The following is a 13,813-nucleotide window of genomic DNA, read 5'->3' as shown; positions in this document are numbered from 1 at the left end:
AAAGGTTTTCAACAATTTTCATGCCTCAGTTTGACCTCACTGGCTATGATACTATTTATTTATATGGTGTATCCTTTTTGGTATTTATTATATGTCAGTAGCTGAATCACAATAGAGCCTTTTATGTATGCATTCCTGTATATCCCCCCTAGACTTCTTAACATAAGAACATAAGAATATAAGATATGCCACACTGGGTCAGACCAAGGGTCCATCAAGCCCAGTATCCTATTTCCAGCTGTGGCCAATCCAAGTCACAAGTACCTGGCAAGTACCCAGGCATTAGATAAAATCACAAACTACTATTGCTTTTTAATTACCATCATAGCAGTTTATGGATTTATCCTCTAGAAATTTACACAAACCTTTTTTAAACCCAGTTACACTAACTGCTGTAACCACATCCTCTGGCAGTGAATTCCAGAGCTTAACTATGCACCGAGTGAAAAAGAATTTTCTTCAATTTGTTTTAAATGTGCTACTTGATAACTTCATGGAGTTGCCCCCAGGTTCTTTTATTATCTGAGAGAGTAAATAATCGATTTACATTAATTTGTTCAAGTCCTTTCATGATTTTGTAGACTTCTATCATATCCCCTCTCAGTCTTCTCTTCTCCAAACTGAACAGCCCTAACTTCTTTAGCCTTTCCTCATAGGGCAGCCACTCCATGCCCCTTATCATTTTGGTTATCCTTCTCTGCATTTTTTCCAGTGCAGCTATATCCTTTTTGAGATGCGGTGTGAATTGATGAGTAATAAATGTATTAAATAAAAAAAAATAAATTCCACACTTTATACAGCAATAACAACCTCATTTGAACAGGTCATATAATACAAGCATTTCCTTTTTTCCTGCAGAACTGCGAAACTCAACTTCTTGCATATACTTGTATTTTGATGCTATAGGGGCTACAGTGAGTGCTTGATATGGATATTGTGTGTTAGTAATTTGGTTTAAGGTGCCCATGGAATGTTTCACACTAAGGAGTGTTATGCAAATTTTTTGCCAGAAATATTTATTTGCCAGTAGGCCTGACAAGCTATTTACATGACTCCCAGTGGCAAAATGAGTGAATTGATCTCTAAGCTTATCTATAGCATTGTACAGGCCTGGACAAATCTGGTGCAGGTCTAGGAGCCACCTCCAAAATGTGGGTACCAGAATGTATCCTCCCTTTTCCCCTCCCCCCACCCCTTCCAACACTCTCATTCACTCCCTCTGATGCACACCATCTACACATGCTCAAACTCCGCTGATTTTCCAAATGCACTCATGTATCCTCTGCCCCTTCTCTCACTTCATGTCATCACAATGAACTCCCACCCCCATTGCGCTCACCTCCCCTGATCTCACCAACTCTTTACATTCTGATGCATTTTGCCCCCCGCTCCAGTCAGCAGAAGGAGAGCAAAGCAACATCCCTCCTTTTTGTTGGCCACTGTGCCACTAAGTTTTATGATTTGTAAAAATATGGTCCTTAGATGCTGCCAACCTAGAAAGATAGAAACGATAGTATATAAAGACCATATGGCCCATCTTGTCTGTGGATTCACACATCTACCATCTTTCACCCTCATCACATGAACCATTATTCCAGAATCTCTTTTCTATTGAAAGATACCCACTACCTGTGCATTGGGACCTTAGAGGTATTTAAATGTCTACATCATATATCCCCTATCCAGCCTTTCTCTAGGGTACACATGTTTAGATCTTTATGTCTGTCCCTATATACTTTACGATGAAGCCCATTGTTCATTTTAATTGCCTCTCTCTGGACCAGTTGCATCCTGTGGTGGTCTTCAGAATTATACACTATGGGCCGGATTTTATAAATTAGCGCGAGCGCGTACTTTTGTTCGCGCGATTTTAATAGATACGCGCGTAGCTGCGCGTATCCATTAAAATCCGTGGTCGGCGCACGCAAGGCTGCCCAAAATCGGCAGCCTGCGTGCGCCAAGCCAAAGTTACGCCTGCTGGAAGCAGGCGTAACTTTGCGCGCGCCGGCCGGCTGCCCCGCTCCGTGTTCCGGTCCCGGGGGCTGGTCCGGAGGCCGTGGCCACGCCCCTGAAACGCCCCGGGCCGAAACCACTCCCGCGGTGTCACCCCCTAAACGTCGCGTCACGCGCGACACGCCCCCAATATGCCGCGTCACTCCAGGCACGCCCCCGACACGCCCCTCCATGCAAGCCTCGGGACTTATGCGCGTCCCGGGGCTTGCGCGCGCCGCCGAGCCTATGCAAAATAGACTCGGCGCGTGCAGGGGGGGTTTGGGGTAGGTTTTCGGGGGGTACGCGCGAATCCTATGCGCGTACCCCTTTGAAAATCTACCCGAAAATTTCAGTTAAATCACTAGGGACCTATAAAGACACAATATCACTTCTTTTTTTTCTGCTGACCATTCTTCTCCCTATACACCCAAGTATCTTTCTGGCTTTTGCTGTCACCTTATTCACCTGTTTGTCCACCTTGACATCATCATTTACTATCACCCCTAGATCTTGTTTGTTTTATGCTTAGAATTTCAGCCCTTAGACTGTACCACTCCCTTGGGGTTTTGCCATGGAGTGGTACAGACTAGGGTTGGTCAACTCCAGTCCTCAAGAGTCACAAACAGGCCAGTTTTTCAGAATATACAAAATGAATATGCATGAGATAGATTTGCATGCACTGCCATCATTATATGCAAATCTATCTCATGCATATTCATTGGGGATATCCTGAAAACCTGGCCTGTGGCTCTCGAGGACCAGAGTTGGCCACCCCTGCTGTAGACCATTCTGCATGTTTTCAATACTTTCCTGGGTGTCTACCGAGTTGCAGATTTTGGTATCATACACAAAAAGACAAACCTTTCCCCATAGCCCTTCTAGAATATCAGTTATGAAAATATTGAAAAGAATCTGTCCAAGAACCAAGCCCTATGGCACACCACTAGTGCCCCTATCCTAAGAGTCAGCTCCATTTAACACATCCTTTGTTGCCTCCCACTCAACCAGTTTCTGACTAATCAACCACTTTAGGGCCCATACCAACGGTGCTCAGTTTATAAGTTGGCTATGTGGAATCACTGAAATCTAAATACACTACATTTAAAGCTCTCCCCAGTCCAACTTTCTAGTCACCAATCAAAGAAATTGATCAGATTTTTCTGACCAGATATACCTATGGTAAAAACATGCTACCTCGGATCTTGTAATCCTTTGGATTTCAGAAACTGCACTATCCTCTGTTTTAGTAGTGATTCCATTAATTTACTCACCACAGAGGTCAGAATAACTGGCCTGTAGTTCCCAGCCTCCTCCTTACTTCCACTTTTGTGAAGTGGGCCTGTCTCCTGACCTTTGGAACTACTCGCTACTCTAAAGAAAAAGAAAAAGAAAAAAAGCATTTCCTGGCGTGTAGCCAGATGGACTCAGAACAAATGGGTATAGTATGCTCGTGCTAGCAGTTGGAGACGGATCTGACGTCAGCACGGGTACATATACCCCCACAGGAAGCGTAGCAACTCAGTAATTTCCATCTCCAAAGCAGTTTGGAGAGCCTGCACGCTCGCGGTGCGTGACTCCACACCCTGGAAGTGGTACCTTGGGCAAAGGCCCATATGAGACCTCTGCAACGCTCCCTGCTCTCTCGCTGGAGCCCCCGTTTCCAGAACTATTCCACGCACCTACCTCTGCCTGCCAGAGTACGGACCCAGTTACGGTGGTGGTTGCAGTCCAACCACACGAGCAAGGGGTCGAAGATGTCCTCCCCCACGTGGACTCTGCTCACCACAGATGCCAGCCTGAGCAGCTGGGGAGCACACTGCGAAGGACTCACCGCACAAGGGCGGTGGAACAGAGAAGAGTCAGCGTGGAACATCAACCGTCTAGAGGCTTGGGCAGTCCGATTGGCATGCCTTCGATTTGCTCACAGACTGAAGAACAGAGCAGTCAGAGTGATGTCCGACAATGCCACCACGGTGGCATACATCAACCGTCAGGGTGGAACCAGAAGCCGACAAGTATCTCTGGAGATCGCCCCACTGATGGCTTGGGCAGAGGCAAATGTTCAGGACATCTCTGCCGTCCACATTGCCGGGAAGGACAACACCACGGCAGACTTCCTCAGCAAAGAAAGCCTAAATCCGGGGGAGTGGCAGCTGTCACCCACAGCCTTCCAGATGATTGTGGATCACTGGGGGATTCCGGACATGGACTTACTGGCGGACAAGTCCAATGCTCAAGTACCCAGATACTTCAGCCGCAAGCGCGATCCGTTCTCACACGGAATCGATGCCCTGGTTCAGCCATGGCCGCCAGGGACTCTGCTATACGCCTTTCCTCCGTGGCCTCTGCTGGGCGCCATCATCCACAAGATTCAGAAACACCGGGGCCTAGTTCTTCTAGTGGCACCAGACTGGCCAAGAAGACCCTGGTACGCGGACATGAGAAGACTGCTGGCAGGGGAGCCTCTTCCCCTGCCTCCTTTCCGGGACCTTCTACGTCAAGGTCCCATCCTCCACGAGGATCCAGCTCAATTCTTTCTTATGGTCTGGCCATTGAGAGGGCTAGACTGAAGAAAAGAGGTTACTCGGAGCCCGTGATAGATACACTCCTCCGAGCTCGCAAGTTTTCCACATCCCTTACCTATGTCAGGATCTGGAGAGTATTTGAAGCATGGTGCGACACTCATGGCACCAACCCACATGCGACTACTATCCCTATTGTTTTGGATTTCCTGCAGGATGGACTTCAGAAGGGTCTCTCCCTCAGCTCCATCAAGGTTCAGGTGGCTGCGCTGTCTTGCTATGGTCCCAGGAGGGATGGCAAGACCATTTCCACGCATCCAGATGTTTCTCGCTTCCTGAAAGGAGTCAAGCACATTCGTCCACCACTAAAGTGGCCAGTGCCTTTGTGGAACCTCAATATTGTTTTGGATTTCCTCGCGGGATCCACCTTCCGACCCCTTCGGGGCCTGTCTCTCCGTTCTCTCACTTTGAAGATGGTGTTCTTGCTGGCTGTATGTTCAGCACACCGCATTTCGGAACTACAAGCACTGTCTTGCCGTGATCCCTTTCTCAGGATCACTCCTGAGGCTATCCATCTTCGCACAGTTCCATCCTTCTTGCCTAAGGTAGTCTCACAATTTCACCTCAACCAGACCATATCTTTGCCAACCACGGCAGGTCTGAAGAAATCTGAAGACGGGCGTTTGCTACGCCATCTTGACATTGGCAGATTGCTGCCCAGATATCTGGACATGACACAAGAAGTACGAAAGACGGACCATCTGTTCGTCCTGCACAGCGGGAAAAGACAAGGGGAAGCGGCCTCTCGGCCCACCATCGCCCGCTGGATTAAAGAAGTTATCAGAGCAGCTTACGTAGAGGCCGGGAAGTCTCCGCCTCTACAAGTCAAGGCTCATTCTACCAGAGCACAAGCACAAGGATGCTGTCGCCTGCAGAAATATGTAAAGCGGCGACGTGGTCCTCCCTCCATACCTTCTCCAGGTTCTACCGTCTGGATGTCCAGGCCAGGGAGGACACAGCATTTGCGAGGGCAGTCCTACATGGTCCTCAGGCAGCCTCCCGCCCAGGCTGGGAGTAAAGCTTTTGTATATCCCATTTGTTCTGAGTCCATCTGGCTACACGCCAGGAAATGTTGAGATTACTTACCTGATAATCTCCTTTTCCTTAGTGTAGACAGATGGACTCAGCATCCCGCCCAGCTGCCTGTGTACATGGGTTTCACCGATTCAAGGTAAGCCATGTCGTCTGTTTCCATAAGAGCATCCCCTTTGCCAGGTGTCGACGCCTTCCGGTTGGGAATGCTGGCGGTCTCCAGCTCCTATCAATCGGTCAGGGGAATCCTGTTTCACTATTTCACTGAGCGTCAGTACACACATCCATAACAGCTTTTGCAAGGAAGATTACTGAGTTGCTACGCTTCCTGTGGGGGTATATGTACCCGTGCTGACATCAGATCCGTCTCCAACTGCTAGCACGAGCATACTATACCCATTTGTTCTGAGTCCATCTGTCTACACTAAGGAAAAGGAGATTATCAGGTAAGTAATCTCAACATTGAAAAGGTTGACCAGCAGAACTGCATTTCTAAGTTTCCTTAATATACTTTGGATGTAACCTGTCCGGCTCCATCGCTTTATCTACTTTTAGATTAGCTAGCTCCTCACGAACACAGTTTTGAAAATCTTTTGAGGTTTATCTCACTTCCAGTCCATTTTCTACAGTCCTGTTTCCAGAAATATTTGTTAAGCAATTCTGCTTTTTCCTCATCAGTCTCTGTATATTCCTCTCCTCCACTTCTGAGACTTACAATGCCACTTTTGCACTTCCTCCTATTACTAGCATATCTAACTAACCCCTAGATTGATAAAAAAAAAGTTAATAATACATTGATAATGCCTGTGATAACAAAAAGGGATGTGTTTATGGAAATTTTTAAGTTACCGCACCTCGCGGTAACTTAACACTTCACATAGGTATTATCGCATGGTGCAGTAAACTTGTGATAATCCCTATTTTTCACATCTAACCCTAGCTTGATGGACTTTATAACAGGGAACCATCAAGCTAGGGTGAGATAACATAGTACAAAATTTCATCTTTGTGAGACTTTCCTCAAATGACGTAAAATCTTCACCAATGTGCTGTTTGTACGTCTCACTCTACATGCGAAACTGGCCCCTAAACCACCACCAATACCTCACCTTGACTTATTAGATGGCCCTCCTATAGAGATATAAATAGGTGCACACAGTGAGGCCCCGCCCCCCCAGAGGCTCTCTCTGTCTCTACTCCACTCCACTCCACTCCTCTCACCCTCCCCTCCCCTCTCCCTCCCCAAGCCCAAGCCCAGAAATGTCCAAAATGCAATTCCAAAAATTTATCATGAATTGCGTTATGGCCATTTTGGGCATATTGCACAGCTTAATGCCAGGAAAAAAGGTGTAATTATTTCCGGCGTTAAAACCATGCGATAGCATGCGTTATGCTATTGCACAGTGTGATATTGCCCCACCCAAACTCCTCCCTGATCCCACCCCCCAAAAATTTGCATTCACGCCATGCATTACCATACTTTTCGCATGTGTTTTCAGCTACTTGTTTAGAAAATCATAGTGACTTATTTTCATTTTACCTTTATTTACTTTCCTAACAAAAGTGTTTGTTACTCTTTAGTTTTGTCCATTGCTCTTCAACTTCTGTTAGATTTCACCATCCAGCTAATGACTCCTTGAGATATTGTTCAAAACTATGACACTTTGAATAATGACAATACTGGCCAACAGTAGCCAGTAGGAAGAAGGTATATTGCTTTGTTCTCTTCTTGGCCAATGGGAATATGGCAGATCCCAGGCACCATGACCTGATTTCTAGGTGCCATCACAACATAACTTCCAGGATTTTTCTAATACTGTCATTATATATTTTGAATTATTATATAGTGTATTTCATTATTTGATAGCTACTTTTGTAAAACTGAATCATGTTACCATTTTCCTTCAGTTAATAGCCTCTTTCTTATTATATTTCTTACCATTTATATATTTGCAGCTTATGAAGAACAAAGCATACATTATCCTGATGGTTTGTTTCGGAGCAGGTATCGGTATTTTTACAAGTTTTTCAGCACTTCTGGAACAGATCTTATGTGTAGCAGGATATTCAAATGTAAGGTCTTTTCATTTTTTAAATGTACTTAATATCAAAATATATGCATTTTGTATATAGAGATTGTAACTGAAACACTGAGGGACAATAATTTAATTCTTTTAGATTTGTACTCCACCTTTCATGGCTGTTCCATCACTTCTAAGCAGACTAAAATAGGGTTAGAGTACAATTAGATAATATAATAACATGATAGTTAAGCCATAGGATGTTGCGGAGCACGTCCTCAGGCCATGTTAGGAGCTCGGAGGCGCAGTCCCATCTAACGGGCCGATACAGTAAAGCGCGGCCATGGTTACCCGGTTTTTAACCCGCTTTGGACGCACGTTTTGGATGCGTAAGGCATACCCGCGATTCAGTATTGGCTTTTAGGCGTCCTTACCGCTTGCCGAAAAGGATGCGTATCCCTTTCCACTCGCCGCATGTATATGACATGTTGATGATCGGATTAGCTATTCCCTCCAATACAGTAATGTGCGCCCAAATTATCACCCTGTTAACCAGCTTATTTACCACGTCGTTAACCTGAATATTTACTGCCTACCCTGTCCCTGGCGTTAGATGGGAGCCGCGCCAGGCTAGGGTTAAACTGTACGTCTCTGAGGCTCCGGACATGGATGCCTCTATGGGCACCGGAGAGATGGGCGTCCGCTAGGAGTCCTGAGGCTCCGGGGTCCAGCGGAGACATGGACTCCTCTTCGGACATCTCAACGGACGTCTCTACGGACACCTATACGGCTGCCTCTACGAATGCCTATACGGACGTCTCTACGGACGCCTATATGGAGCCTTCCTCCTGCGTCTAGAATAAGGCTGTAGTAGACGCTGAAATAAGAACGCATAGCTGAGTTGAGAATACAGAGTTGCAGATCCATGTATGTACTGTTAAATAATTTTTATGTGCTGCCAGTCAAACTGTACACCAGAGAATCCACAGTGTGGCATATCCATGTATGTATGGGAAACTTGGACGTCCGGCCGGGTGCTCAAGGCAGCGGGGCCTACAGGCGGGAAGGTCCATGAACGGAAACCGCGACCTTGGACGTCCAAGGTCGCGGCGTCCGTTCATGGACCTTCCCATCTGTATCCAGGCATCCATGATCGGAGGCACTGCTGCCTTGAGCGCCCGGCCGGATGTCCAAGGTCGCGGCTTGGACGTCCGGCCGGGCGCTCAAGGCAGCGGGGTCTGTAGAAAAGAACCATCCACTTACCTGATGGAATGACATTTCAAATGACAGGTACCAGCGCACCCTGGATACTATATAGGCGCTGCATACCGCTCTATACAGTAAAATGGATTGCGAACGCCTACCGCTTCATTGATGCGCTTTGGACGCCACTTGGATTTGCGTCTAATTTGAATACTGAATCGAGCGGTATGTGAACCAAAATATGCGCGCGGCAAACGAGCGGACGCCCGGTACTGCCACATTGTTTCTTACGTGTTCTTATTGTATTGGCCTGTAAGGTATGATGTGAGCCCTTGGGCCGCGGCCCATCTCAGGGAGGAGCCCCATGACACACCGCGGGAGATGAGCTGATATGAGCACGGGTGGAGCAGGAGCAAGGCTGGAGCGAAGACAAGACGAGGATTATCCGGAACAGGAACAAGGCAGGCTCAGACCTCCACTGGACCTCCGGCCACTCGATAGCCTTTCTGGCCCGTCACTAGGGAAAAACGAGTGCGTGAGGCCAGACGGAGTCTGAGGGCAGGAACATGAAGACTTGGAAGAAGACTCAGGATACTCAGAGGATTCAGACATAGAATTGGATACTTAGATGAAGACTTGGATACTCAGGAGACTTAGACGAAGACTTGGATAGTCAGAAGACTCGGACGAAGACTTGGATACTCAGACAAGGATTCAGGAAACTCAGAAGACTCAGACAAGGACTCAGGATACTCAGGAGACTCGGACAAGGATTCAGGCTGCTCAGAAGTTTCAGGCAAGGATTCAAGAGTCAGGCTGGGTGAGAACTGCATCACAGTGCGCCCTACACAGCCGCCCTTGGCTGGTCGCATTCCACCCTGAACGCGAAGAAGACTCCAGGCGAAAACATGGAACTTGAGACTGGAATATGGCGAAGATTCAGTAGAGGCCTGCACCGGGGCGCGCCCTACACAGCTGCTTATGGCTGATTGCGGACCACGCTGGAGTGGAGCAGGTTCTGGCAGAGTCATGGACGGATGCAGGACTTGGGACATCAGGACATCTGGACACGGAACATCAGGAACAGAAGACAGGCAACGAGGGAGCTCCGATGAGGGATGAGGTCAGGAACATCAAGGAGACGAGGTTCAGGAACACGAAGAACATGGAATGAAGATCCATCAAGACCAGGAGACCACGGAAGACCTTGATCGGAAGGAAGATTACAGACGCTGTGCAAACCCGATCCAAAGGCACTAAAGAATGGCAGCAGGGCCCTTTTATAGGACTGAAGCAGGAACACGTTGATGACATCACTCCAAAGGCCCACGGGGCCCTTTAAATACTGAAGAAAGGTGCACGCCCGCACCTATGGTGAGGCCAGGAAGAAGCAGAAGAGCAGACTGCATTGGCAGCGTTCCTACGGCTTGGGAGTACAGGTGAACAGCGGCCTCCCCGCCATTCAGAAGAGGAAAACAGGCAGGCACCAGCAGGGACGGCCTCCCTGCCGCTTGAGGACCCCGGCAGTGGCTCCAGCCGCAAAGGAGGAAGCAACAGGCGGCTCAGTCCTGCCATGCGAAGCAGGAGTCAGCTGCGGCCTCCGAGCCGCGGAGAACGGTGGCGGCGGTGGTCTGCCTTGCTGAGCTGAAAGAGAGGTAGGGGGCCTGCCCATGCCTTTTACGGGTAGGCCCACAACATAGGACTGAGGTAGTACAAAAAAGATTGAGATAGCATAGCATTAGAGCTGTCACATTAGAATTTCAGCTCAATCTAAGACTGCAGTATCATTATGAGTCCACTGCTTGTTTAGCTCAATGGAGCTTGTTAAGGAGCAGTATGTTTTTGTTGCCTGAAGAACCACATTTTAAGTTGGTAATAAAAGACCATGTAGCCTTAGTGGTTTGAAGGCTCAAAAGAAGAACATTTCACATATCCAGTGCCACTCCCTTTAAAGGTCTGGACCTGGAATTGTTTTGTAGAGGGACTTGAGAGAGAGAGAGATTGTCAGATATTGCTGTTGGCTAGACTGCAGGTTTGGGATGGAATGCTATCTCCTTGCTTTCTCTGTCAAAGAATGCTTTTCAGTGACTTGCATAAAAGGGGTAGAACTTTAAATGAAATGCACAAATGGGTGAATTTTAAAAACCCTACGCGCACCAAAGTCGGGAGATAGAAACATAGAAATGACGGCAGAAGAAGACCAAACGGCCCATCCTGTCTGCCCAGCAAGCTTCACACATTTTTTCTCATACTTATCTGTTTCTCTTAGCTCTTTGGTTCTATTTCCCTTCCAACCCCACCATTAATGTAGAGAGCAGTGATGGAGCTGCATCCAAGTGAAATATCAAGCTTGATTAGTTAGGGGTAGTAGGGGAAGTAACCGCCGCAATAAGCAAGCTACACCCATGCTTATTTGTTTTACCCAGACTATGTTATTCAGCCCTTATTGGTTGTTTTTCTTCTCCCCTGCCGTTGAAGCAGAGAGCTATGCTGGATATGCGTGAAGTATCAGCTTTTCTTCTCCCCTGCCGTTGAAGCAGAGAGCTATGCTGGATATGCGTGACGTATCAGTTTTTCTTCTCCCCTGCCGTTAAAGCAGAGAGCTATGCTGGAAATGCATTGAAAGTGAAGTATCAGGCTTATTTGGTTTGGGGTAGTAACCGCCGTAACAAGCCAGCTACTCCCCGCTTTGTGAGTGCGAATCCTTTTTTCTTCTCCCCTGCCGTTGAAGCAGAGAGCTATGCTGGATATGCGTGAAGTATCAGTTTTTCTTCTCCCCTGCCGTTGAAGCAGAGAGCTATGCTGGATATGCGTGAAGTATCAGTTTTTCTTCTCCCCTGCCGTTGAAGCAGGGAGCTATGCTGGATATGCGTGAAGTATCAGTTTTTCTTCTCCCCTGCCGTTGAAGCAGAGCGCTATGCTGGATATGCATGAAGTATCAGTTTTTCTTCTCCCCTGCCGTTGAAGCAGATACGCATGTGTATCGGCTCAGTGCATGCCACGGGGATTATAAGAGGCACCCAGGTATGCGTGTATCTCCCGGTATGTGAGTAAACATTTTTTCATAAAAGGGGCAGGGAGTGGGCATGGTCTGGGCAGGGCATGGTCATTCCAGGAAATATGAATGAAACCAGCGTATGTATGCATACCAGCGCACACCAGGGTCCCTATCGCGTAACTTTACTTCTACTATGAAACAAAAAAAACTAGGCTGGTCAGTGGGGTTTTAAGGGTTGGGGCTAATAGGATAAAAGGGAGACAAGTTAGCTAGGGGGTTTAGGAAGTCCCCTTCTTTACTGGGGCGAACTGGGAATGAACTAGGGAAATAAGTAATTGCATCAGTGCGCGTATCTACTAAAATCCCCACATGTTAAAGCAATCAAAACAACATTGGCGGACACAGGCGCATGTCAGTGTAAAATTGTGCGCAAATTAGAGATGTGAATCGTGTCCTCGATCGTCTTAACGATCGATTTCGGCTGGGAGGGGGAGGGAATCGTATTGTTGCCGTTTGGGTGTGTAAACTGTGAAAAATCGTTAAAATCGTGAGCCGGCACACTAAACCCCCCTAAAACCCACCCCCGACCCTTTAAATTAAATCCCCCACCCTCCCGAACCCCCCCCCCCAATGCTTTAAATTACCTGGGGATCCGGCGGTGGTCCAGAACGGCGGCGGTCCGGAACGGCCCCCTCAATAGAATCGTGTTGTCTTCAGCCGGCGCCATTTTTCAAAATGGCCGCCGCAAAATGGCGGCGGCCATAGACAAAAACAATTCGACGGAGGAGGTCGTTCCGGACCCCCGCTGGACTTTTGGCAAGTCTTGTGGGGGTCAGGAGGCCCCCCCAAGCTGGCCAAAAGTTTCCTGGGAGTCCAGCGGGGTTCCGGGAGCGATTTCTTGCCGCAAATCGTTTTCGTACGGAAAATGGCGCCGGCAGGAGATCGAGTGCAGGAGGTTGTTCAGCGGCGGTCCGGAACCCCCGCTGAACGACCTCCTGCAGTCTATCTCCTACCGGCGCCATTTTCCGTACGAAATCGATTCGCGGCAAGAAATCGCTCCCGGAACCCCGCTGGACTCCCAGGAAACTTTTGGCCAGCTTGGGGGGGCCTCCTGACCCCCACAAGACTTGCCAAAAGCCCAGCGGGGGTCCGGAACGACCTCCTCCGTCGAATCGTTTTTGTCTATGGCCGCCGCCATTTTGCGGCGGCCATTTTGAAAAATGGCGCCGGCTGAAGACAACACGATTCTATTGAGGGAGCCATTCCGGACCGCCGCCGTTCTGGACCACCGCCGGATCCCCAGGTAATTTAAAGCATTGGGGGGGGGTTCGGGAGGGTGGGGGATTTAATTTAAAGGGTCGGGGGTGGGTTTTAGGGGGTTTTAGTGTGCCGGTTTTCCTGCCCTCCCCCTTCCCCCGATTTACGATTTTTTAACGATAAATCGGGGGAATTGGTATTGCATCGTGGCCCTAACGATTTTTTGACGATTTAAAATATATCGGACGATATTTTAAATCGTCAAAAAACGATTCACATCCCTAGCGCAAATGTATAGGCGTATAGCCGATTTTATAACAGGTGCGCATATATGCCGTATGTTATAAAATTGCCGTGTCCATGTGCACGAGCTGGCAAATGCACGCACATGTGCTCCCATGCACAAGTATTAAAATCCACCTTAAAGAAATTAGAAGCCAATGTAGTGAGCATAGGAGGGGGAGGCTCATTCCCCTTCTTCTGCTGCCAGTATTTGTTTCAGTGGCAGTATTCTGAAATGTCTGTAAATTATAGTCTGCTTGCATTTTGGCAAACCACCCAGGTAGTTTTTACCCACATGGTTTGCTAAAATTATCAAGCCAAACTATGTAGGCAATTTTGCTTTTGATTATTGTCTCTGCTCTTTGTGTAAGGCACACTTACATGGATAGTTTTTATTATTCAAAACTGCCCATGTAAGTGCCTCTCCTGAACAAACCCCCAAAATA

The 13,813-nt window shown here is 47.8% G+C and overlaps 1 protein-coding gene across 1 annotated transcript in view; it reads left to right on the top strand.

The window, feature by feature from the left end:
- The window catches only part of SLC49A3 (solute carrier family 49 member 3), a 179,431-nt gene that overhangs the window by 92,964 nt on the left and 72,654 nt on the right, over positions 1–13,813 (top strand). Inside the window, exon 7 of the mRNA XM_029602747.1 lies at positions 7,563–7,679. Coding sequence (XP_029458607.1) covers positions 7,563–7,679 — 117 coding nt within the window. The remainder of the gene's footprint in view (positions 1–7,562; positions 7,680–13,813) is intronic.

The sequence above is a fragment of the Rhinatrema bivittatum genome, chromosome 1 (assembly GCF_901001135.1).
Source record: "Rhinatrema bivittatum chromosome 1, aRhiBiv1.1, whole genome shotgun sequence".
In the NCBI taxonomy this organism is placed as follows: domain Eukaryota; kingdom Metazoa; phylum Chordata; class Amphibia; order Gymnophiona; family Rhinatrematidae; genus Rhinatrema; species Rhinatrema bivittatum.
The sequence above is the reverse complement of the archived record's forward strand: the minus strand, read 5'-3'. Positions and strand labels throughout refer to the sequence as shown.